We start from the raw sequence: 27,385 nt of genomic DNA, 5'->3' as shown, positions 1-27,385 counted from the left end.
CTGGTAAGGGCTTGCTGGATTTTCCCCTCAAACCTTGTGTGCTTTTTCTCTACAATTAGATCACTGCTCTCCAGTGTGAGGGAAGATAAAACTGAAGAAGTTACATAGTCAGTATCTGCTGCTCTGAGCTCTCTCCACCACCCTCTCCCACTATTCACCATACTCCCTATCTCTCTGCTACCTCTTGGCACACTTTCCATGTCTCAACCACACGCCTCCCCATACACTCTCTCTCCCTGTCACCTCTCCACACAGCTGCCCCACTCTTTATATCTCTGTCAATTCTCTGCACACTCTTCCCCTCTATTCCACACCCTCCCAATGTTCCCTATCTCTTGGCCACCTCTCCACACCCTCCATCACTCACACCCCGCCCCATATTCCCTATCTCTGTACACTCTCCATCCCTCTTCACACCCTCTCAATGCTCCCTACTGCTATGCCACCTGTCTGTGGTCTCCATCTGTCTCCCATGGCCCTCCCTAGCTCACTGCCACCTCTCTATGTACACTGTCCATCTTGCTCCCCCATTTCTCCCAATACTTCCTGTCCCTCTGCCACCCCTCTCTCTTCCACACCTTCCCAATATTTACTATCCCTCTCCCCATACTCGCCAACTCTCTGCACATTGTGCGCCTCTCTCCCACACCCTTTTCAATACTCCCTGTCCTGCCATGTCCCTCCACACACTCCATCTCTCTCCCACACCACTCCCCGTTCTCCCTATCTCCATGCCCTCACCACAAACTCTCCCTCTGCCCCACCCCTCTTCCCAGAGCCCCTAACTCTTGGCCATCTCCCTCCAACAGCCCATCCCCATATTCCTATCTCCCTGTATGTGCTCTCTCTCCCACACCCTTTCCCTCACTCCTCTTCATCTTCACCTGCCCCTTTCCCTCACTCCCAGTTTTCAGGTCACTGCACCAACCCTTGCAGTATGTTAGGATGCCGGTCCTTCACTGAGGTTTTCTCAGCGATAAGTGATTCTTCCTCATGAAGGCATCTAGGGTCTGGCATCTCCTGCTGCAGCCTGCAGCATTTATATTTCTTGCTGGGAGTCTCAGGGAACAGGAGGACCGGTATGATCCGAAGCCCAGCTGCGTTGACAACCACGGTAGGAACTTCCCTGAATCTCTGCTTCTTCCACAACCTCACAGTCAGCACTAAACCACAGGGAACCTCAGCCCAGGATCCACCACCACTGCTCCTTTCAATTTACACACACTCACACTCCTCCCAGTTTCTCAACAAATCTTCCTCCCTTCCAGCCGCTGCTACACTTAGGAAATCTCTGTCTTGTGCACACATCGGGAAGCTGGTGGACCAGTTGTCAGGCCTTCTAATTGAAGGGACACTTGTCTGACTTGACTCTGGTCCTCCTCACTGTTACTTGGCTTTGCACGGAGCAGGGCTTGGACTGGGCAGCTCAGGATACCTTGCAGACCTCGGGTACTAACATTTTGGAGCGGGAGTCAGCCTTCTCCCCAACATCTGCACATCATCATGCCCAAGGGCTTGGGTTTCTACCCCAGAGCCTGGTGGTGATCTGTGGCAAAGGATTAGGTGTCCTTGGGACCTGCAAATACCAGCATCCTGCCTAAAGCGCAGAACAAGCGATCCCAGCCCACCTCCACCCCAAGGCCCACCAATCGCAGGGCGCATTGTTTCAGTATTGACGACAGTGGAGAGGAGGAGATGAATTCAGGAGCCCTGAATAGACTTGGTCTTAACAACAGCCTAACGAGCTATCGTGTCACACTCTCTCTCCTCTCTCTGCAAGAACACCTAGCTCAGACTACCTGTTGCCCACCTGCCTCTCCAGCCCCATGTTATGTACTGTACTATTGCTTAGGGCTCTCCATTCACTCCTTCAAATCTACCATCCTAGCCCCCCTCTGAAACACTCATTCTTGTCAGAAAGTCAAAGAAAAATATGAGAGTGAGAGGATTGTGAGTTCCACACTCTCATAGCCCTCTAAATGAAGAAAATTCCCTTTAAACTTTTCACCTTTCTCCATTAACCCATGCCCTCTAGTTGCAGTCCTACCCAGCTGCGGTGGAAAAAACCTGCTTACATTTACTCTATCTATACCTCTCATAAATCACCCCTCAAATCTATCCTCAATCTTTTAAATTCTAAGGAATAAAATTCTAACCTATTCAATTTTCCTCTTAACTCATGTGCCCCAGTTCCAGCCAGATCCTTGTAAATTTACGCTAAGCCTTATTTACTTCTTTCCTGTAGGTTGGTCACCAAAACTGTCATAATATTGGCAAATTATGCCTCCCTAACATCTTGTATAAATTCAACATAACATCTCATCTCCTGTACTGAATACTTTGATTTATGAAGGCCAATGTGCCAAAAGCTTTCCTTATGACCCTGTCTGTGGTGTTACTTCCAATGACATAGACCTGTATTCCCCGATCCCTTTGTTCTACCGCACTCCTCAGTGCCCTACCGTTCATTGTGTAAGACCTACCCTGGTTGGTCCTACCAAAGTACTACACCTCACACTTGTCTGCATTAAATTCTGTCTGGCATTTTTCCGCCCATTTTTCCAGTTGGTCCAGATCCTGCTATAAGCTCTGATAGTCTTCCTCGCAGACCACTACATCCCAGTCTTGGTGTCATCCACAAATTTGCTGATCCAGTTTACCACATTATCATAGAAACATAGAAACATAGAAAATAGGTGCAGGAGTAGGCTATTCGGCCCTTCAAGCCTGCACCGCCATTCAGTATGATCATGGTTGATCATCAAACTCAAAACCCTATACCTGCTTTCTCTCCATACCCCCTGATCCCTTTAGCCACAAGGGCCATATCTAACTTCCTCTTAAATATAGCCAATGAACCGGCCTCAACAGTTTCCTGTGGCAGAGAATTCCGCAGATTCACCACTCTCTGTGTGGAGAAGTTTTTCCTCATCTCGGTCCTAAAAGGCTTCCCCTTTATCCTTAAACTGTGACCCCTCGTTCTGGACTTCCCCAACATTGGAAACAATCTTCCTGCATCTAGCCTGTCCAATCCCTTTAGAATTTTATACGTTTCAATAAGATCCCCCCAAATCTTCTAAACTCCAGTGAGTATAAGCCTAGTCGATCCAGTCTTTCTTCATATGAAAGTCCTGCCATCCCAGGAATCAATCTGGTGAACCTTCTTTGTACTCCTTCTATGGCAAGAATGTCTTTCCTCAGTTTAGGGGACCAAAACTGCACATAATACTCTAGCTGCGGTCTCACCAAGGCCTTGTACAACTGCAGTAGAACCTCCCTGCTCCTGTACTCAAATCCTTTTGCTATGAATGCCAACATACCATCTGCCTTTTTCACCACCTGCTGTACCTGCATGCCCACTTTCAATGACTGGTGTACAATGACACCCAGGTCTCGTTGCACCTCCCCTTTTCCTAGTCGGCCACCATTCAGATAATAATCTGTTTTCCTGTTCTTGCAACCAAAGTGGATAACCTCACATTTATCCACATTAAATTGCATCTGCCATGAACTTGCCTGCTCACTTAACCTATCCAAGTCACCCTGCATCCTCTTAGCATCCTCCTCACAGCTAACACCGCTGCCCAGCTTCGTGTCATCTGCAAACTTGGAGATGCTGCATTTAATTCCCTCGTCTAAATCATTAGTATATATTATAAACAACTGTGGTCCCAGCACTGAGCCTTACGGTACCCCACTAGTTACTGCCTGCCACTCTGAAAAGGTCCCGTTTATTCCCACTCTTTGCTTCCTGTCTGCCAACTAATTCTCTATCCACATCAATACCATACCCCCAATACCATGTGCTTTAAGTTTGCACACTAATCTCCTGTGTCGGACCTTATCAAAAGCCTTTTGAAAATCTAAATATACCACATCCACTGGCTCTCCCCTATCCACTCTACTAGTTACATCTTCAAAAAATTCTATAAGATTCGTCAGACATGATATTCCTTTCACAAATCCATGCCAACTTTGTCCAATGATTTCATCTCTTTCCAAATGTGCTGTTATCACATCTTTGATAACCAACTCTAGCATTTTCCCTACCACTGATGTCAGACTAACCGGTTTATAATTCCCCCGTTTCTCTCTCCCTCCTTTTTTAAAAAATGGAGTTACATTAGCCACCCTCCAATCCTCAGGAACTAATCCAGAATAAAAGGAGTTTTGAAAAATTATCACTAATGCATCCACTATTTCTTGGGCTACTTCCTTAAGCACTCTGGGATGCAGACCATCTGGCCTTGGGGATTTATCTGCCTTTAATCCCTTTAATTTAGCTAACACCACTTCCCTACTAACATGTATTTCCCTCAGCTCCTCCATCTCACTAGACCCTCGGTCCCTTACTATTTCCGGAAAATTATTTATGTCCTCCTTAGTGAAGACAGAACCAAAGTAGCTATTCAATTGGTCTGCCATGTCTTTGTTCCTTATGATCAATTCACCTGTGTCTGACTGTAAGGGACCTACATTTGTCTTGACCGATCTTTTTCTTTTCACGTATCTATAAAAGCTTTTACAGTCAGTTTTTATGTTCCCTGCCAGCTTTCTCTCATAATCTTTTTTCCCTTTCCTAATTAAGCCCTTTGTCCTCCTCTGCTGGTCTCTGAATTTCTCTGAATCAATCATCCAGATCATTGATATAGATGACAAACAACAAAAGGCCCAGCACCAATCCCTGCAGCACACCACTTGTCACAGGCCTCCCGTCAGAGAGACAACCTTGTACTTGCAGTCTCTGGGTTCTTCCACACAATCCAATTTCCTACCTCATCCTGAATGCCAAGCAGCTGAACCTTCTGAGCCAAACTCCCATGCGGGACCTTGTCAAATGCCTTGCCACAGTCCATGTAGATGACATCCATGGCCTTGCTTTCCTCAACTTTCCTGGCAACTTCCTCTAAAAATTATATAAGATTAGTTAGAAATGATCTACCACACATGAAGCCAAGCTGACTCTCCCTAACCAGTCCCTGTTTATCCAAATACTCACATATCCAGTCCCTCAGAATACCTTCCAATAACTTTCCCACTGCTGATGTCAAGCTCACTGGGCTATAATTTTTTATTAGAGCCTTTCATAAACAACAAAACAACATTAGCTATCCTCCGATCCTCTGGTACTTCACGTGTTGCAAAATATGATTTAAGTATTTGTTTGGGCCCTGCAATTTCTGCACTTCTCCCTCAGGGTCCGAGGGAATACCTTGTCTGGCCCTGGGGATTTATCCACCCTAATTTGCCTCGGAAGAAAACTTCTCCTCCTCTGTAATCTGTATATATTCCATAAGTCGATGCTGCTTTGCCTCACTTTTATAGATTCTGAGCCTGTCTCCTGTTTAAATAAAGATAGAAAAAATTGATTAAGATCTCCCTCATCTTTTTTTGCTCCATGCATAGATTACCATTCTGATCTTCCAGAGGACCAAATTTGGTCTTCGCAATCTTATTGCTTTTAACATGTCTGTAGAATCCCTCGGGATTCTCCTTCACTTTGTCTGCTAGAGCAACCTCATGGACCTCCTTTTGGACCTCCTGATTTTGCATTCTTATACTCCATAATGTTATATGGCTCAGAATGCTAGACAATATCTAGCAACATGAGGAAGCAAGTTGAAGCAGCAGAGATGTGGTTTTTGAGGAGGATGTGAAGAATATCATGGATGAAACAAATATCTAATGAGGATGTCATGAACAGAGCAAACACAAAAAGAAAAATAATGTATGAGATCATGAAAAGGCAACGTGACTTCATTGGACATTGATTAGGAACGAGGAGTTGGAATGCATGGAAATTATGGGAAAGATGGAAGGGAAGAAAGCACGAGGAAGGCAAAGACAAATGATGATGGAGACCGCAGCCAGAGAACTGGAAATGAATACCAATGAATTGATCCATTTGACCCAAAACAGGAGTGTGTGGACCATGGCCGTCAAAGCTCAAACTTGGCACGGCACCTGATGATGATGATACTCCATAAGTAACTCATTTGTTCCTACCTGCCTATTCCTACGCACCCCCTTTTTTCCTTAACTGGCACTTCAATATCTCTTGAAAGCCGAGGTTCACTAAATCTGTTACTTTTACCTTTTATTCTGACAGGCACAGAGTAGCTTTATATTCCAAAATTTAATTTTTGAAGGTCTCCCACTTAGCAAGTACACCTTCACCAGGAAACAGCCTGTTCCAATCCACTACATCTACCTCCATAATCTCTTCACTATCTATTCCGGCACTCTGCTTCCCAATGCCCTGCAAATGCAGTTTAAACCCCCTTCCCCACCCCTGTGTAGCACTCGCAAACTTTCCTGCTGAGGTTTTAGCCTCCCCCTCTGGCTCAGTGTAAACTGTCCCTTCTGTGGGTTCCATCTTCCTCCCCCAACACAGCCCAATGATTCCACATGGCATGGGTAGCAGTCCTGAGGTCACAAGGAATTGTCTATAAGTTACATGCTCTCATGAATTCTTCACTCTGTTCGCATCAGATTCTTCTTTGCACCTACTGCATGGCACATCTCCTTTTTGAACGTGTTCAGTGTCTCAGCCTCCACAGCTGTCTGCAGTAGAGGTTCACCAACATCCTGGGTGCAGACACTTCTCATCTCAGCCCTGGGTCTTCCCTGCTTCCAGAGCCAGCTAAGGGAACCACACACCCTGTAGCTTCTCTCTTTCTCCTCATGGGGTGATGAATTCTTACAGGAATGCCCTCCTCAAGCAGTCCTTCTCAGCAGTGGGAAACACTCCTCTCATCTGGAATCTGTGCCTGCAAACAACGGTTATCCCTCACGTTATGCCTCCAGTCACAACAAAAGGCCCAAAGCAGTGAACAATCAAGGACAGTCTCAGGGCTCACCAAAGCCCCAACATACACCTGCCATTCCTAATCAGTATTTACTCTGTAACTCCATCCAAAGCTTTTAGAGATACCCAGTGCTTCATTATCATGGTGCAATTGGATTGTAGATCATGTCTGCAATTATAAAGTTTATTCACATAATCCATCATCAGCCTCAGAATGAGCAAAGGACATTGAGGTTACACTAAAAACTTAGATCACATACCTACTCAACAGAATTTTGCCTTAATTTTCCCCTCAAACCTCAGAGGTATGGAACAGCTGCAAATGGTCTGCTCCAGGACTGTGGCCTCTCATAGTGACTACCCTGTGACCACCACCACTGATCCTAATTGGGCTGTGACCACAAAATTACCTCTTTTCAGGGGAATGGAAAGATGCCCACTTCAGCTGTCCATGTGTCTCCATGTGAAGCTGGCTGTCACATCACTAATTGTTCCAGACCACCCCCACCCCCACTCTGACCACCAAACTACCACAACTGGTTTATGTCCTTCATAAGAACATCAGAAATAGGAGCAGGAGTAGGCCATCTCGCCCGTCGAGCCTGCTCTGCCATTCAATAAGATCATGACTGATCTGGCCATGGATTCATCTCCACCTACCTGCCTTTTCCCCAAAACCCATAATTCTCCGACTATGCAAACATCTATCCAAACTTGTCTTAAATATATTTACTGAGGTAAATTCCACTGCTTCATTGGGCAGATAATTCCACAGATTCACCAGCCTCTGGGAAAAGCAGTTCCTCCTCATCTCTGTCCTAAATCTACTCCCTCGAATCTTGAGGCTACATCCTCTAGTTCTAGTCTCACCTACCAGTGGAACCAACTTTCCTACCTCTGTCTTCTCTACTGTATTCCTTTCACAATTTTACATGTTTCTATAAGCTCTCCTGTCTTTCTTCTGAATTCCAGTGAGTACAGTCCCAGGTGACTCAATCCCTCCTCATAGTCTAAACCCCCCCCCATCTTTGAACTCAACCTGGTAAACATAAATCCACCATAAATCAAGCATAAATCTACCAACCCACTTGCTCACAGACATTAGACAAGATCAACAATTAGCTGGAGACAGGTGAGAAAAGAGAAGGACAGGTCATTAGAAACGTACAGGTTTGAGTTTGCGTTTTATGGGGTTGAGTCTCTTGGTCCCTACTAGGTAGTTGAGGGTGGCATACTCCATGAGGGCAGCGAAGACGAAGATGAAGCAAACAGAGACGAAGAGGTCCATGGCGGTGATGTAGGAGACTTTAGGCAAGGCTTTCCGTGAGATTGTGCTGAGTGTTGTCATGGTCAGTACAGTGGTGATCCCTGCAAAAATACAAAGCAAAGACAAGCTTAGAGAGAAGTGCACACATACTACACTTCCAGTTTATCCAGTGTTAGTAGACAATGACAGAGAATGGGAAGAACACATCCTGATTCCCAGCTGGTGCTGTTGGTGGGTTTGTGCTGAGCTTAGAAAGTATCTTAGATCACAGTCCTAGTTGGACATCCTGGATGGAACTCTGACAGATTACTATTCCTTATAGTATGAGAACAGGTTGAGTGAACTCGGCCTTTTCTCCTTGGAGCGACGGAGGATGAAAGGTGACCTGATAGAGGTGTACAAGGTGATGAGAGGCATTGATTGTGTGGATAGTCAGAGGCTTTTTCCCAGGGCTGAAATGGTTGCCACAAGAGGACACAGGTATAAGGTCAACACGAGGAAATCTGCAGATGCTGGAAGTTCAAGCAACACGCACAAAATGCTGGTGGAATGCGGCAGGCCAGGCAGCATTTTGTGTGTGTTACAGGCTTAAGGTGCTGGGGAGTAGGTACAGAAGAGATGTCAGGCGTAAGTTTTTTACTCAGAGAGTGGTGAGTGTGTGGAATGGGCTGCCGGCAACGGTGGTGAAGGCTGATACGATAGGGTCTTTTAAGAGACTTTTAGATAGGTACATGGAGCTTAGAAAAATAGAGGGCTATGGGTAAGCCTAGTAATTTCTAAGGTAGGGACATGTTCTGCACAACTTTGTGGGCCGAAGGGCCTGTAGTGTGCTGTAGGCTTTCTATGTTTCTATCCCGAAGCTTGAGAAATCACAATTCAAGTACAGTTCGCAACAAAGGCTTCTGGTTCCCAGTGTAACTTCTGTAATCTTTTGTGAACAGAGACCCTTTCTATATAGCACAGCAGCTACTTTCTGCCAGTCTCTAGAGCAGTGGTCCCCAACCACCAGGCCGCAAAGCATGTGCTACCGGGCCACGAGGAAACAATATGATTTGGCGATATGAAACGATATGAGTCAGCTACACCTTTCCTCACTCCCTGTCACGCCCACTGTTGAACTTGAACGCACGCGAGGTCATTAAGCACGTGAAGTCATTACCCATGTGAGGTCATCAGTGATACCCTCGAACCAGGGATCACTGGTTGGCCTCAGGTACCAGCCGCCTCGCACGGCCGGCGAGAAGTGCCATTGCTACTGGCCTGGAGCACAGACAGATGGACGCCGCCTCTAAACCTGTTTAGCACACCGAATGTTCATGGGGAACCCAGTGCTAAAGTATTCACAGGCGACATAATTCGAGCTCAGGGTTTCGTAGGTAGCAGAGCAGCTACCTCGCTGCGATCTACTGAAAGTCATCCCTCGAGCCAAATTTTTGTCAGCCGATAGATCCTACCTACCTACAAGGGGGGTGAGCGTGCGTCCTGTCACACTCCCCACTCGGTCGGTTGCTTTCTCCAGACTGCGACTGCTGCGACCCAGGTACGGGGACCTCCGGCCCTTACCTTGTCCTCTCACTGGTGTGTTGTAATGATTTTATATGTTTACACGAGGAATATATGTCCTGTGTGTTTAATATCCAAACATTACTTAAAATGTTATTGTGCTATTGACTTATAAGTGAGTTATAATTGACTTATCACTATATTCATGCCAGGAAAATGTGCGCTTTTTGTTTAATATTAAATTCATTAGATAAACCCTTTTAGAAATGAAATTGAGTGCATTAGCCACTTCTAAGTGACTTACAGTTGACTTATCGCTTATATTCTCGTCGTGATTAACACACCCACCCCCCACCTCTGTTGGCTGGTCCGCAAGAATATTGACAATATTAAACTGGGCCGCAGTGCAAAAAAAGTTGGTGACCCCTGCTCAAGAGCCTACTTGCTGTTGTTTGTTTATCATCAGTTTTCAGGATCTGGGTGTCACTGGCAAGACCAGCACTTAGCAATTCCCTAACTGCCTTTAAGAAGTGAGGCGAGGCACTTAGGGAAGCTGCTCCCATGGTGCAACTGCAGAGGGAGTCCCAGAAGCTCGACCCAGTGACAATGAAAGGCCACTTAAAAACAATAAACCTTCCTGATGCTCCCAGCTGCTGCTGTTGATCAAGATTTCCAGGATTTAAATCTAGTTCAGCGATGTATCTCCATTTCAGCACTAGCGAGGCACATTGCCCTTCCTGGTTCAAAGTTCAAAGAATATATACTATTTACAACCCTGAGATTCGTGTCCTTACAGGCAGCCACAAAACAAAAAAACCCAGTAGAACCCATTAAAAAAGACCAACAAACACCAACTGTACAGGGAAAAAAAAACAATTTGTGCAAACAATAGAAATAGGCAAATAACATTCAGAACTGAAATTCAGACAAGGCCAGACACAGATGGTCCAGGAGCCCATTTGTTTCAGGTCACGGTCTTAGTTCAGTACAGAGATTTGTAAACCTCGTTGAGCAGCAAGCTGAACACTGGCCCATCCTTCACATCCAGCTCCGAAATTCTGACCTTTTCAATCCGGCCCGACACTTAAATTGACCAAACAGCAGGTAATTCTTTGCTTTCAGACCCGGGCCCCGCTGCTTCAATATGCTTTCAGCCCCAGGATTTGGCACCCTGATTTGGCCTATTTCTGACCTTTCCAATCAGGCCTGGCACTTACATTGGTCAAACACCCAGTTCTTCCTTGCTTTTGGGTCTGGGCCCCGCTGCCTGGACTCTGCCCCATCTCAGATCTGCCACTTCAAATCCCCTCCAGCAGTGGTCTTACATTAGTTCATTCCTTGCACTTGGGCCTGGGCCCCACCGCCTCAATTCATCCCGTACACACCACGCTGGACCTTTAAGACTTCAGTTCACACCGCAGAAATACCAGGTCATACAAGCGATTCAAAGGCTCAGTTCCAAAAGGGAAGTTACAGGTTATTGATCACGGTGATCGTTTGCATGAAAATGTGTGAACAATAACACAGTAGTTTTGTTTGTTGCCAGTAAGTCTTCACTGTGCTTCACCAGCACCATCTTAGAATGGACGGATTATGGCTTTGGGAGCTGTTGGGATGAGAACGTAGATGATGCACAGTGCAGACACTGTGTGGTAATCACAGGGAGAGTATGTTTACGATGATGCCAACTGATGGACCATTTTCCCCTGGATACTACTGAGGGCTGCTGCAGCTGAACTTACCCAGATAGTGAATGATATTCCATTACATTCCTGACTTATCCCTAGTTACCCATTTGCACCAGACTATCCAGACTCCCAGCTGACCTTGTCACCGTGCCATATTTGCAAGGTCCAGTGGAGCTCCAAGTAACGGTGAGTGCCCAAGTGTTGAGTGTAGGGGAATGTTGCGATGGTGGTGGCCGGTGAGATGGTTCTAGTCTAGCATTGGTCCTTATCTCTACAAAGATGCACGCTGTAGAGTCTTAATGTACAAGGCAGGACTGCTTCACCTTCTGCAAAGGTGCAAGTGGAATGGAACACCCTGAACACCAGGACGCACCAATCTCACCATCTCACAGCCTGGCAGAGCCAGGATGCTGATTACTCAAGTTGAACATCAGTGAATGTGTGTGTGTGACTGCATTTTCTGACTGTTAGGGTATTTAAGCCAAAAGCAGCATGAATTTGATAAAGATTTTCTATTGATGGGAATTGAACAGCACCTGAGCCTCAGTGGAGTTCAGCTCCAGAAGGTACTGGAGGATGGCATACACAAGAGTGCTGCATTTGACCAAAGTTTCTGCTTCACTCAGTGTGTCACAGAATTCTGTTCAAAACATTTACTTTATGAGCTTCTCTGGTGCTGGAAAGTAATGTTATTCACACATTTGTATATGATCATTCATAATTCATCTGCAAACCTGGCAGGTTCTGCTTCTGCACCTGGAGATGTTGTAGAAGCCATCAGCCCCAGAGCCAAGCCATTGATTTCCCTCAATGCTTAGGCTTTCCTGAATGGATACAGAGCCCTGCCCTTTTACTGTCACGAGGTTAAAATTCTGACCCTTCTCACATAATGAAATCACCATGTAGCAGCAGCTCAAGATTATCTCCACCATCACTTTCTCAAAACAGGCCCAGTCAGTGATGTTCAATCTCAAGGGCAGTGGACAGGTTGCTGCCTATTGCACAAAACCACCCACCTCAGCCCGGATACTATCACTTTTATTTCAAATGAGCTCCAACAACATGGGATGCATTTCTAACATGATACTCCCTCAAGGTCACTGTCATTGCTTATTACTATAAAAGGTTCATGCACCAAATCTTCACAGCCCAATGAGATGAGATGATAGTCAATTCCACAGCCAGGCTCGAGGTGAGATGGCTACCCACATCTCCATATCAATCATTCAGATTCCCTTATCGATATCTTGTTCTCACCAAGTGTGGTCCTGGCTGGAGTAGAATCTCGCTTGATCCAAAATGAGACCCATGATAGAACAACAGTTAGTATGCACGGAATGTAGGTTTGTATGGCAAAATATCCCATTCTTCTGCTTAAATCAAAGTAAACAGTCATTACTGTGTAGTCCCCTGTGTAAAACAAAAAGAGAAGAAATTAATACATGTGCCCATTCCCTCTCCTGTATTAAATTTACCCAAACTATTGCCTACATTGTTAGCACGTCCACCAATTACCTCTTCAGCTCTGTCACTGTAATGAAAATACCTTTGTTCCAAAAATTTGTTTAAGTTGACCAAATTAGAATAGTAGCCATATGAAGCACAGGCCCTTCATCCCATTGAGTTCATGCCGACAATCAACCTTCCAGATCGACATTGACATGGTCACAGGCAGAACACACAGACTTCATAATGCCTACGGTCAGGATCAACCTCGTGGGACGGGTACTGTGAGGCATCAGCTTGTTCAACGCACCATTCTGCTTCCCTAGTGTGGGCCAAATGGGCTAATTCTGCTCCTATGCCGTATGGTCTAATCAAACCTAATCTAACCTGGCTACAGGAGTATGGCACTACTTTGGCATGCTGTGAAACACGGGGCTTGTGTTGTAGATGTACTTCCCCATTTACCTCCCTGCTTCTAAGCAGATTGTCATGTTTAGGGCACTGGCTGCTGTGTTTAGCATTCCCTCCATTTATTCCCAACATCTTGTTTTCCAGATGTGCCCTCAATTCACAAGGAGGTTTGGAAGCTGGTGAAATAACCAGAAGGGTGAAACATCCACATATGAAGATGTTTAAAAGGGCCAGTATTAAGTTGGCATGAAATGGTTACAAACCAGAGCTGGGGTGCAGGGAAACTGAGAAGCGTGCAGTAGCAAAATCATGGATGATTCAGGCAAGGATCTTGGCTATCTGGCCCATTCTACCTAGGCCATTCTCCTCCAATCCTTAAACATATACCCTTACTGGCTGACTTCTCTCGAAAGGGAACAAATCCCAAGAACACATGAGAATACAAGCAAGAATAGGTCACTCAGCACCCCCAGGACTACCCCACCATTCAATATGATCATGGCTAGTCCATGCCAGCCTCAGCACTTCTTGTGTTCCCAATTCCCATCGTCCTCAGTACCCCAATCTTTCAAATATTTTTCTACCCCACCTTAAATATATCTAATGATCTAGCCTCCAGGACTCCCGGGACAGGAACAGAGAACTCCAGAAATTCACTACCATCTGAGATTTTATTTTTTCAATTGAGTATTTTTTCCTTTTATCTTCTAAAAAAAATCAAAGCTGGCTATATTGCCAACTGTGGCAATGCCTATGTAAATTTCCTCTCCGGAAGTGGTGACCAGAAGTGTTCACAGGTCTTCAGCTGTGGCCTATCTGAGGCTTCACTCACCTCAAGCCTCTCTGATCTTACGAATGCCTTTACCAAAATATAGGCAATTAGCATAAATAAGTTCCCAGACACCTTATTCATCTTCTTCAGCGGACTCAGAAAACCTGACCATGAGTCAAACTCATGGAATCTGTCATCTGTACATTGAACCCTGGCATGAATAGTGACACTCAGATAGGCGTACAGTAAGTTGGAGGACAAAATCCTAATGGACCTACAAGGACATGAATACACCCAGAGAGGAACTGACCACAGGGTAAATGACAGGGAGCTGGGGACTGAGCAAAGACAATCTGAGATGAACTCTGAGGAAATGACAGGAGAAAAAATAGCCCAAGCATGTTGAATCTGACAGGGTGTGGTGATCACAATAAAGGGACCCCACTGGATCTACAATATTTTATAATGTAGTACCATCCAGCTGGACAGGGCAAGCAATTTGGATCAGCCATCATAGTATTTGCATATCTCATTTATTACACAAATTATACACGGCCAATATTGACATGGTTTATTATACCATTTATTGCACATGTATACATCCACGGTGAATGCTACAGTTTTGTTTACCAATGCTCTGATATAACAATGAGACATAGGAGCAGAATTAGACCTTTCAGCCAATTGAGGCTCCTCCGCCTTTCCATCATGGCTGATTAATATCACTCTCAACCTCATTCTCTTGCCTTCTCCCCATAAACTTTGGCACAGATTCACCACCCTCTGGCTGAAGAAAATCTTCTTTGTCTCTGTTCTAAAGAGATGTCCTTCTATTCTGAGGCTGTGCACTCTGGTTCAAGACTCCCATACTATAGGAAACATCCTATTCTTGTCCACTCTAGGCATTTCAATATTGATGGGTTTCAATGAGATCCCCTCTCATCTAAACTCCAGCAAGTTCAGGCCCAGCACCATCAAATGCTCCTCATACATTAACACTTTTGTTCCTGGGATAATTCTCATGATCCTCCTCTGGACCCTCTCCAATGCCAGCACATCTTCCTTAGGTAGGGGGCCCAGAACTGCTCACAGTACTCCACGTGTGGTCTGATCAATGCATTATTAAGATCAGTTGTTACATCCTTGTTTTTCTGTTCTAGTTCTCTGGAAATGAATGCTGCAATGAATGAAATAATTTGCTTTCCTTACCACTGACTCAACCTGCAAGTTAAACTTTAGGGAATCCTCCATTAGAGCTCCTAAGTCCCTTTGTACCTCAGATTTCTGAATTTGTTCCCCATGAGAAAACGGTCTATGCCTTTATTCCTTTTACCAAAGTGCCTGACCATGCACTTCCTTACATTATATTCCATCTGTCACTTCTTTGACATTGTTCCAATCCGTCTTAGTCCTCTGCAGATTTCGTGCTTCCTCAATACTACCTGCCTCTCCATGTGGCTTTGTATCCACCACAAAACTGGCCACAAAGCCATCAATTCTGTCATCTAAATTGTAGATCTTTCCATGTGAAAAGAGTGGTTCCAACACCAACCCTGCAGAACCCAGCAGCCAACCACAGAAGATACCCTGTACTCCCACTGTCTGTGTCTGCCAGTCAGCCAATCTTCTATCAATGCTAGTATTTTTCCTGTAATACAATGGTTTCTTATCTTGTTTAGCAGCCTCATGTGCAGCGCCTTGTCAAAGGCCTGAAAATCCAAGTAAACAACATCCAATGTTTCTCCTTTGTCTATCCTGGCTGTTATTTCCTCTAAGTATTTCAACAAACTCATCAAGCTAGATTTTCCCCTTAAGGAATCCATGCTGACTTTGGCCTATGTTATCATATGTCTCCAGGTGTCCCCAAAACCTCATCCTTAAGAATGGACTCCAACATCTTCCCAGCCATTAAAGTCAGACTAACTGGCCTATAATTTCTTGTCTTTTGCCTCCCTCCTTTCTTAAAGAGCGGAGTGACATTTTCAATTTTTCAATTTTTCCGTCCTACAGAACAGTGATCACAACTAATGCCTCCACAATCTCTTCAGCTACATCTTTCAGAAGCCTGGGATGTAGACCATCTGATCCAACTGAATTTTCTATCTTCAGACCTTTCAGCTCCCCAAGCACCTTCTCATTGGTAATAGCTCACTTCTGCCCCCGATACTCTGAAATTTCTGGCTTACTGCTGGTGTCTTCCACAGAGAAGACTGACATAAAATACATTAATTTCATCTGTTGTTTCTTTGTACCCATTATTGCTTCTCTAGTATTATTTTCCAGCAGTCCAATATATCATCTCTTGTCTTTCCTTTACTCTATGTATCTGAGAAAACCTTTGGTATCCTCTTTTATATTGTTAGCTAGCTTACCTTCATATTTCATCTTTTCTTTCCTTATTGCTTTTTGAGTTGCCTTCTGTTGGGTTCTAAAAGCTTTCCAGTCCTCTAGTTTCCCACTATTTTTTGCTAAATTGCATATCCTGCTCTTTGCTTTTATGCTGTTTTTGACTTCCCTTGTCAACTATGTTTGCATTATTCTCCCTTTAGAAAACTTTTTTTGGGATATATTTAACTAGCACCTTCCAAATCACTCCCCAATACTTCAGCTATTCTTCCAACATCTCTGCTCGTGTCCCTTTCCAATCAACTTTGGCCATCTCCTCTCATGCTTCTCATGGTTTGTTCTTGACAGAAATTGTCAGACTTTGAAAGTACACATCCAAGTCAGAGGTAAGGTCGGCCCATCCACTTTATACTTTGTTATAACAATTCAACGTTACTGATTTTCCTTTCATTTGCCTATACCCTTTCCTCTTTCCCCAAAGGTTTGGGGTAAAACTGCATTTTAGTGATGGCAGTTTAGTACACTCTGCAGACTTTGACATCCTGAAATGCGTAGATGTGGAATAAACGTGACCACTTAACAGGGGTAGGATTGCATGAGAGTCTCTGTAATCCTGAGCTGGGTGGAAATACCAGAACGTCCTGACCAACTTTATTCCTGATGCAGGCCTCCCCCTCGCAGAACCCGTATGAAGTGAGTCCAATCCAAACACCGATTACACTGCCCTGATGCTCCGCACCTGCCGTAGTCTTCAGGATTTCTGATGTGTTTCTCAGGCCAACAAAATCAAACTGGTAAAGTCTCCACGATCGCTGGTCTGCCACTTCGATGGAATACTTCCTCCACCGATAGGTGATCTCATCCTTGGGGTATCCATCTGCAGGCAGAACGTGACTGCGTTAATAGTTGCTGGCAGGAACTACACGTTGCACCCACAGCTACACATGGCGGTTCCGCTGAACTGCAGCTGAAGTGCAGGCAAGGCTGATGTCTGAATGGTCTTCCCACACATCCCTGCCTACAATCATCCTTCACACAGACCCCACCACCCCACACTCTGCTATCACCCCATACTTTCCCCCATGCAGCCTCCCACTCCCTGCACACTCCCCACCCCACCTTTCACACAGTTCCCATTCCTCCTTTTCCACCCCTGACTTTGGTTGGATGAGCTGCCTGAATGAAGGAAGCATGTGCTTCAGGAAGCTCTTGACAAACCAGGGTGAACCCTGAGCCGGAGCCAGCACTAACCCATCACTCTCGCTGCTACATCCTCTCCCCCCACTCTAACTTTGGGTGTGTGTGACTCGTTGAGTCCTCTCTGGTGACGGGGCTCCCACACAGCTTTGGGAGATTTGCACTCACCCAGATGTGACCACTGTAGAAAGGCAGTGGCCACTGCCACAGTCTCAAAGCTGAACCTCTTGTGGACTGAGCTGGAGTCTCCTCCTTGTGGGCTGGGCCCCTGGAGCCCAGTGTGCAGTGGGTAATGCTTTCCTGATGTCTACCTTTTGTATTCAGAGTAGTTCTACTCCCCTACCTACAGTGACAACTGGGATGTGAATCCTGAACATGATCGGAAAATCGGTGGCACTGTGGATTGCTTGGATAGCTGTCTTTGTGAATCACCTTAGTTTAATTTCCAGTGCAGCAGCTATCTTGTTGGCCTAACTTTTCAGCTGGAGATCTTGAGGAACAAAAATCTTGAGCTTGCCCCAGCTCACAGTGGTCCGGATGGTGTGCCGTTCCACAGTCTCCCTTGACACAATACAAGTTCACTTCTTTTGGGAAGGACTGCTCTCTTAAGAAACAATAATGGTGAGTCAATTATCCACAGTGACAGAGGGTAGGGGTACACCTGAGGTGAGGGATCACCCTGGACACCAATGTAACCAAGCATTTGGTGGAGAAGTCAAGGAACTAAACAGCACCTTCAGCTTGGAGGACATTGGGGGAACGATATTGACTCCATGCCTTCAGCTGGCAGTCTGGGCGAGGAGGATCTCCAATTGACTGTGTATGTGTTTTTCAGACATACTAGCCTGGATCACCATCCCTTGTGAGCAGAGCTTATCCTGCCACAAATGGAATAAATAAAGGAAACTCATTCCACCATTCTTCAGCAGTCCGAAGAAAAAACAGGAGGCTTTCCCCTTCTTGAGGCTAAGGTGGGTTATTGACAAAACCCACACTCATCGCTTCTGTCAGGAGGACAAGAAGGCATTGACGGAGCTGAGACTCCAAGATCAAGTATCTTGAGAAGAGGTTGCTTGATATGGTCTGTGTTGAGCTGTTGAGGACCCAGCCCCATGGTAGGTATACAAAGGCAAGGATACTCTAAGGGATCTAAGAGATCTAAGTGCTCTTTAGCCCAAGAGATCCCAAGGCACATATAGGAGGTCAAATCCTCCAAGATCTGGACCCTGCTTCACCTTTCTTCTTGCTAGATAAATGACAGAGGTTCTGTAAACAGATTGTGCAGCCGGTGGCTGACAATGTCTTCTCCATCACAGATCCAGAGGGTGCAGACAACTTGACCCAGCCCTTCTTCGGGGTTTGTTTCTCTCCGGTTCCATACAAAAGCTGTGAGCTTCAGAGGCTAGGTTTCTGAGAGCAGGTATCTGACTTTGTGTTTACTACTTTAACGTTAGTGAATGTGGTGATAGAAATGCAAGTCTTTTTCACTGGCTGTTTTATTTTGGCTCATTTGATTTAAGTTAATTTCTCTGTACAGTACTCTGCCAGTGTTATATTGGTAGGAATCTACAGCCGTGCTTTTCATCACCGGATTGTTAGATACCAGCACCTCAGCTTCCAACTGCCTTTTCCTCAGTACTAGATTTGGACAAGAGAATGTTTGTGAACTGGGAATAGGGCCAGAGAAACATCTGTCCAATTCACCTTCTATTTTCCCTGAGTCTGTTTGGGCTCAGTGCTCGCTGAAAGACAATTCCTGCTTGGATAGATGGAATCTATCCATAAAGCAGGGTGCTACTGAATTATCTGGTGGTTACTCAGGGGAATGGATCACTGGGTGTTCACCATTCTGTATGAGCGAGGGAGAGAGGGGGAGACACAAGCTGACACCAAAAGCCTGAGCGTGGATTGGGAGAGGGTTGAGTGGCTGCACTGGGTTCTCAGGTTTTTCTGAACTGTGGCACTTACAGCTGGAGAAGACCAGGGGACAGGACTGCTCATCCATGGGGAAGTTCTGCAGGTACAGCTGGCACTCCGCCTCAATTGTGAGTCTGCAAGGAGAGAAATACATACCATCAACCGCACTGTTGGTTCTCAGAGCCTGTGTGGTGACCTCCGTCCCTCGCTCCCTCCACTACTATCCTAAAGAGCTCCCGAAAACCCTCCATTCTGCCAGTGGTACCATGTTACCTCATACAACACCCTAACACTGACACAACACAAGACCCCCAACAGGCTTGATGACTACAACACATCAGATACTGTCACAGCAGCCGAGGCCATTCACTGATTTAGAGTTTTCCTATAGCATCTGTCCTGTGTTTCCCCTTTTGTGCAGTGTTTACAATCAGGCCTGTCCAATGCTGTGATTGGCTCTGTTTGCACCCTCAGACACTGGGATCGCAGATGGTTGTCATTCTGCACCAAGATTTACTGTCTCCCTGCTCTACCCATCCCTGAGCATTTTGCCCAAAACTTCAAGGCCATACCATGAGGTTTTTGACCAAATAATAAAAAGTGTTTGCCTCTGTTTCCACTCTTTCTCCCATCAGCATCAAGCCCACCTCCATCATATCTCTACTCAACCTTTCTTAAACAATGGCTTCTCCACTTGAACCTTCTAGCTGAAAGCACTCATCATTCATCATTTTCACAGTATTTCTCAGATAATTTTAAATCCCTTTTAAAAGAAGTGGATCCAATACTTGACATAGTCTACCTCTGCCTACAGATTCAATGCAGGGTCTACCCTTCCCTTATCAACATCCCAACCATCCCTCTCCACCGCTATGTACCTCCCCCATACTTATTTCAACATACTTCTTAATGCAAATGATCCTTGAAAAGCATAAACCTAACTGTTAGCCATTTATTAGCTGGACACCTCTTCCCTTGTCCTCAGCTGCACCCAGTGTGACTTCAGTTTATCCTCACACATTTACACATCCCATTTACACATCTCCTTTAAGCTAAGAAAGCTTTAATTATGTGAAAATGCTGGATACATTTAAAAGATTAGGCAGTATGCAAGGAGAGAGTAACAGATTTAAGCATCATGTCAGAGATCGCTGAGTTCTTCCAAGGGTTCCTGTTTTTATTTCTGATTTGGCACTGCAGATTTTATTTTCAACCCTGTATTCATTGAACCCTGAATCCTTTGTTACCCACCCCACCCCCTTGCAATTTTTAACTGCTCGGCCATTGGTTTATTCTTGGTGACTTTAACAATCTGGGCCCTACACTCTGAATCCCTTCCCAAAATCCCTCCACCTCACTCCCTCTTTTCAGGTGCTTGTTAGCACTATCACTGTGACTGTGTGAATTGTAAAAAATTCTCAGTGCATGCACTTGGGAGGCATTAAACTTGTGAATTTGAAGAGCAGTTGAATTTGCATTGACAGTGATAAATCTGGAAGTGGCATTTCAGATATTGATGTATCTTTAAAATTAGAACCATATTGACTTGAAACAAGTTCCAGAAAGACTTCCTTGGCCTGCATTATCTCTAGCTTAGTGATAATTACAGGAATCAATGATCTCTTTCTGCACTTCTGACTAATTATAGAATCACATTGGCTGGAAATCTGAGGAAATTCAGGATGGGTGTGTACTTTTCTCTTCGCCTCTCCTTGTTATTTGGAGATGTTCCCGGGAGAAGGACCTGCCTCTCCTCTCTGGTTGTATGCCTCCTTTCAAGCTGCCAAGGGTTACTGAGTTTTGCCAGCTGTGTTGGCACTGGAAGCATGACAACACTTGTGGGCTGTCTTCAGCACATCATCAAATTGTGTTGGTCTTTGATGCAAGCTATGTGTTTCGCTTTACGTTTCAATGTTTCAATCAAATAAAGATAATCTTTCATCCTTAGTCTTTAGCCTTTAACCCTGATCAATGCAGCCTCTCCAATTCAGCTATGATGAGGGTTGGGGGAGAACAGAGTGAGGACAGAGCAGGACTGTGGTGATCAGCCGTAATAGGTACTGAATGGTGTAGAGGGCTGCTCCTGTATGCTGAATGGCTACAGCAAGATAAACTGGTGCAAACAATATTAAAGATGCTATTGGTCATGAGGAGAAAATTGTACCCTCAAATGAGCCCCTAAAGAGTGTACTATACACACACCACAGCCCACCGAGTAATCAAACTGACAATCGTCCTGGACCACACAAGCAGGAGGAGCCAGGGTCCTCTGATACGTTGTTAATGAAGCTGAAGCTGTTGGGAAATAGTTACAGTTTCACACAGTGCATCTGAAGAACTTGCTCACTGGAGATCAGACTTTTCGTGGGATTTGGGAGTCCAGGCTGAGTGAGGCAGACTATTGGAGGTAGGTCCACGCAGAAATGAAGCACTGTGGAGTTATCCAAAGCCACATTGGGAATGTTGGACCCCCCCCCCCCCCAGCAGGATGTTCATGGGGTGAATTGTGAGTCAAAAGACAGTGATGCACCATGCACACGTAGTTCACCACAGACAGAACGGGTAAAAATACAGCCAGAAAGTGGCAAGTATCGTTGAGGGCACTGTGAGTAGTTGAAGAAAGCCTTCTGGGATCACTTACTCCTGTAATAGCCTGCACAGTTTTTGATTCATTGTAGGTTTTGCATGCTAAAGCTACATTTATTCGCCCATCTCAAATTGCCCTTGAGATGGGTAGTGATGAGCTGCATTTGCAGTCCTTGAGGTGTGGGGAGAGAGTTCCAGGATTCTGGCCCCACAACGTTGAAAGAGCAGCACATTTCCAAAATCCAGATGGTGTGTGCCTTGGAGGGTGACGCCCAGGTGGCCGTGTCTTGTGCTTTTCCTGCCCTTACCCTTCAGGCTGGTAGAGGTGGTGGGTTTGGAAGGTGCTGACAAAGGAGACTTGGTGAGTTGCTGCAGATGGTACAGACTGCCACTGGTGGAGTGAGCGAATGCTGTATATGGGGTGCCTATCAACTGGGCTGCTTTATCTTGTACGTACTGTGCTTTCAATACTATCTCCAGATTTGACTGTCCAGTGGAGACAATGTGGATGCACAGCATCTATTGGTTCAGTGCAGTCTTACCTCAGTGGAGCTGGAACTGTTTTTTTTTCAGGATGGCCTAGAATTGCCTGGATTAAAGATTGATCCCCAAGATACCAGCACAAGCAAAGTCCATAAGAAAGTAATATAACTGATTTTCATTTTCTTACATTGTCCATACTGCAATTTATTAAAGTTTTGGAAATGGATAAGGGTTGTGTGACAATGGATGATGGAGTACCATAGGGGTGGACTGATCGCATGACCATGTTGGGTGTTAGGTGGGAGGTCATACCATGGCGCCAAAAGGAATAAGCTAAACCAGAGCTGGCGTCTTTACCTCAGGGTGTACAAAATCTTGCCGTCATTCCAGATCCGCAGCAGCTGATTGGGTGTGGTGATCCAGTGAGAATCTGCCCGCTTGGAGTTTCGGAAAATAGTATCAGGAATCCAGATTCGCCCCACCATGTTACTGTTCAAGGTCAGGACTTTCAGCGTGCTGTTAAAACGCAGCCTCCTGTCATACCATGTCTGTGCAAAGAAGATATCGATGGTGTACTCCTGGAACAGAAGATGATAGCTTTAAAACAACACAGGCCCTTTCTTTATTACCAAGACCCTACTGAGTGGCAGAGAAGGGTACGGAGTCTGATGGACCACTCCTGTTCCTTCTCTGCTCATTTTCAGGATCAAAGAATTTCCATTGTCACCAGTTGTTGTCCATTCCTAATTACCCCCTGAGAAGGTTGTGGTGAGACCTTCCAAATGGCTAAACCACACCGGAGTAAATAGTCAAGAAGTACATCTGGAGTTGCATACAGGCTGGCCTGGGCTAGGACAGCAAATCTCACCCCTGAAGAACAGGAGTGAACCAGGTCATCTCTTGTGGCATTCAGTCATTTCGTGGTCACATTTTCCAGGACAAGGCATTGTTGTTGCGGATTCTACAGCGGTTAAATTCCATTACTATGATTCAAACTTCAGTCTCTACACTTTGACACTGTCTGCACTTCACCAGCCTGGAAAAGCAGCCACTATAAGGACTCTTCCCACTCTAGTCATTCTCTCTTCTCCCTCTCCCATCACATAGCAGATATAAAAGCTGAAAACACATGCCACCAAACTTGAGGATCTTCTTTCAAGCTGTTATAGGCTCTTGAAAGAAACTCTCATAAGCTAAAGATGAACTATCACCTCCATCTGGTTCTCCTCCTCTTTCCTAATTTGGGCTGTTGGCCCAAAATGCTGACTGATCATTCCCTTTAATCAATGCTGCCTGACTGGCTGAGTTCCTCCAAATTTTGCATGTGTTGCTCAAGATCTCCAATGACTTTAGTAATCTATCTGCATTACAGTTTCTCTGCAGCTACAACAGTACATTCTACATTCTGCTTTCTTTTTACTACCTCAGTGGAATTACGTATGTCGTGATCCATCTGGATGGCACACAAAACAAAAGTTTTCCACTGTGTCCTGGTACATATGACAAACAAACCAATAGCAACTCTCTGTATATTAATCCTGTCATTGATCACTTCACTCTCCTCACATATTTGTAATCTTCCCCTTCACCATTGCTTCTTCCTACATCCTTGCCAATAGATTCATTGTCCAAAATATAAACAAAGGATGTTGGGAATACACACCAGGTTAGTCAACATCCAAGGAGGCAGAACAGAATTAGAATTTCAAGTTATCATTGGAATCATTTTTTAATTTTTTGTTGTCTTCTGAATTTGTTAAGAAGGGTGATGGCTGCTTTCTACATGGGAAGTGAATGTGGTTTGATCTTGCTAGGGATTTAATGATCACAGACCCCTGGAAATGCTTGGTAAATCAAACAGCATCCATGAAGAGTGAATGTTCCCTGCCCTGATTTTTTGGCAGCATGGCTACAAACAGAGCATAATATAAGGGAGCAGAATGGGACAGTCCACCCTATTGAGTTTGCTCCACCATTTAAGCATGACTGATTAATTTTTAAAGCCCATTCTCTGTCTTCTCCCTATAACTCTTAATCCAATTACCAATCAATAACCTATAATTTTTGCCTTAAGTGCATCCAATGACATAACCTCCTAGTTATCTGTGACAATGAATTTCAGAGATTCACCAACTTTTTGGCTGAAGGAATTCCTCTTCATCTCTGTTTTAGTGGGAAATCCTTTATTCTGAGCTGTGCCCTCAAATCATATTAATGGCAACATCCTCTCCATATTCACTCTATGCAGGGTTTTTAGTATTCAATAAGCTTCAATGTGAGCTCACCCTTGTGAACACCATTGAGTGCAAATGTAGAGATATCAAATGCCCCTCATATGTTAAACGTTTTAATCCTGGCATCATTCTTGTGAATCTCCTCTGGACCCTTTCCTGAGTCAGTACCTCTTTTTTAGACATGGTACCCAAAATTGCTCATACTATCCCAAATGTGGTTTGAGCAAAGCTTTATAAAGCCTCAGCAGTGCATTCTTCCTTTTCTATTTTGGTCTGTTTGAAATTAATGCTTTTGATGCTTGTCATTGTGTTGGTAGATTTACTGCCAAAGCATTGCTGAGTGTACAAGAGCACAGTGAGGGCAACGTCACACTTGGGGTCTGAGTGAATGGGGAAGTTACTAGACATCTCCTCCATCAGTGAGGTCTGAGAAATGGGCAGAGAGAGAAGCAAGAATCTAGTCCTGGACAATGCCTGATGACAGGACACAGTGTTGAGTATCCCTGTGTCCTGTGGAGGTATGGCTTCTGCTGATTGCTGCGATTGGTTAGTTTAGGAACTGCAGCTGCTTTTCCCATTGGTTAGCTGCCTGGTGTCCAGTTTCAAATATCCTGAGTATATGGAGAGCATGTGTGGGAGGTCCTTTCTCTCTCTCCCTTTGTTTAAGGCAAGGGGTGTACATGACCATTGGGAAGGTATGCTCTGTGCATGCTTTTAGCTCAGTATGTTTGTTGAATATTCAGATTTGTCGTGTCTGTAACTTGGGGAACATGAATGATTGGTTGAAACATAGAAACATAGAAAATAGGTGCAGGAGTAGGCCATTCGGCCCTTCGAGCCTGCACCTGCCTGTTCATTGGCTATATTTAAGAGGAAGTTAGATATGACCCTTGTGGCTAAAGGGATCAGGAGGTATGGAGAGAAAGCAGGTACAGGGTTCTGAGTTGGATGATCAGCCATGATCATACTGAATGGCGGTGCAGGCTATAAATAATTAATTCACCTATTCCCAGTGAGCATTGTCAGTCTCACTCACCAGACCCATGAACCTGATTCAACCTTACAACCTGCCAGATGGATTCAGATGTAAATTGGTGGTCGACCAGACCCTGTGCACCTGGGAGTGCTCCCACAGAGGGGAGTGGGATCAACTGAACAATTAAAATAAAGCGAGGGAGACACGAAAAGTTGAGAACACTGGAATCTAGAGCAAAATAAACTAACTACTAGAGGAACGCAGCAGGTCAGGCAGTATCTGCAAAGAGAAACGGACGGTTAACATTTCAGGTTGAGCTCCTTCATCTGGTCTGAGATCAGTAAATGGATGGACTGGAAAATAAAGAGAGAGAACTTATTAATCACATTATTACCAGACATTTCCCTTAGGAGATGGTGAGATAATGTGAACCCACTCCAAAGGGCGATATAAACATATTCATATGACATGGAAACAAGCCCTTCGGCCCCTCATGACCATGCTAACCACTGTACATCAGTGTCATTTGCTAGCATTTAGACTATGGTCTTTGCCTTGGTGATTGAAATGCTTATTCAGCTGCTTTTTAAATGTTGAGAACCTTCATTTAGAAAGACACATTAATCAATCACCACGGATTTTACTGAAGAAGGTTGTGACTAACATAATTGAATTCTTTTGGAACTTGACAAGGAGGATCAAAAAGAGCAGGACGCTTGATGTAATCGGCATAGATTTTTGACAAAGTTGTACACTTCAGACATTATGTTACACAAAAATTTAGACAATTCAGATGAAGAAGCTTGTAAATTTACTGAAATTGGCTGTGGGGTTGCTAGTGAGGGGGAAAGATTCAGCACACAAAGATATTGACAGTCTGGCCAGTTTGGAAATGGAGTTCAGCGCAAGGTGATACAATTGGGTAGGTGCACAAAACAAGGGAAAGGACAGACTATGGCAGAATAATGGGTGAAGTCAAAAAATAGAGGGACCCTGGAATGTACATCCTTACGTAGAGCTGGACAGCTCAATGGGATGACTGAAAAGCCATTGGGGATACTTTGCAGGACAGTGGCATAGCTGGTGGAGTCATTGTCACAGAGGTCCAGACACCTGGGTTCAATCCTGCCCTTGGGTGTTTTCTGTGCCGTGCCTGTGGGTTTTCTGATGAATGGTCTCAGTCCTAGATATCAACTGTTTATTCCCTCCCATAGGTACTGTCTGATCGGCTGAATTCCTCCAGGTGTGTGTGTGTGTGTGTGTGTGTGTGTGTGTGTGCGTGTGCGTGTGTGTGTGCGTGTGCGTGTGTGTGTGCGTGTGTGTGTGTGTGTGCGTGTGTGTGTGTGTGTGCGCGTGCGTGTGCGTGTGCGCGTGCGCGCGTGTGTGTGTGTGTGTGTATACGCTACTCTGTATTTCTAGCATCTGCAGAATCTCTTGTGTTTACAGGTTAATTGGCCACTGGACATTGCCCCAGATGTGGAGTTGGGTGGCAAAATTCAGAGGCAGTTGATGGGAGTGTGGAGGAGGGAGATTACAGGAAAAATCAGCAGTGGATTGGGAACTGGCATAAACTTGACAGGCTGAAATGAGAAGATAAGGCAATAAATGCAGGCTGGTGCTACTCAAACCCAAACATGATCAAAGATAGCAAATGAAAATAGGCATAACTTTTGGATGCTACGGTAGTGTAGTGTTAAGCGCAACACTATAACAGCTTTGGGCGTGGAGTTTAATTCTGCTGTCCTCTGTAA

The 27,385-nt window shown here is 45.0% G+C and overlaps 1 protein-coding gene across 2 annotated transcripts in view; it reads right to left on the bottom strand.

The window, feature by feature from the left end:
• LOC132398228 (gamma-aminobutyric acid receptor subunit gamma-4-like) overlaps nucleotides 1–27,385 on the bottom strand; it is a 245,000-nt gene that overhangs the window by 8,481 nt on the left and 209,134 nt on the right. For both annotated transcript variants that reach the window (XM_059977356.1, XM_059977357.1), the window contains exons 4-8: nucleotides 22,782–23,002; nucleotides 19,407–19,489; nucleotides 16,981–17,118; nucleotides 12,524–12,676; nucleotides 7,977–8,176 (exon numbers count right to left, since the gene is read on the bottom strand). In XM_059977356.1, the coding sequence (XP_059833339.1) occupies nucleotides 7,977–8,176; nucleotides 12,524–12,676; nucleotides 16,981–17,118; nucleotides 19,407–19,489; nucleotides 22,782–23,002 (795 nt within the window). The remainder of the gene's footprint in view (nucleotides 1–7,976; nucleotides 8,177–12,523; nucleotides 12,677–16,980; nucleotides 17,119–19,406; nucleotides 19,490–22,781; nucleotides 23,003–27,385) is intronic.

This window comes from Hypanus sabinus, chromosome 8, assembly GCF_030144855.1.
Source record: "Hypanus sabinus isolate sHypSab1 chromosome 8, sHypSab1.hap1, whole genome shotgun sequence".
Lineage (NCBI taxonomy): Eukaryota > Metazoa > Chordata > Chondrichthyes > Myliobatiformes > Dasyatidae > Hypanus > Hypanus sabinus.
This window is presented reverse-complemented; position numbering and strand designations above follow the sequence as displayed.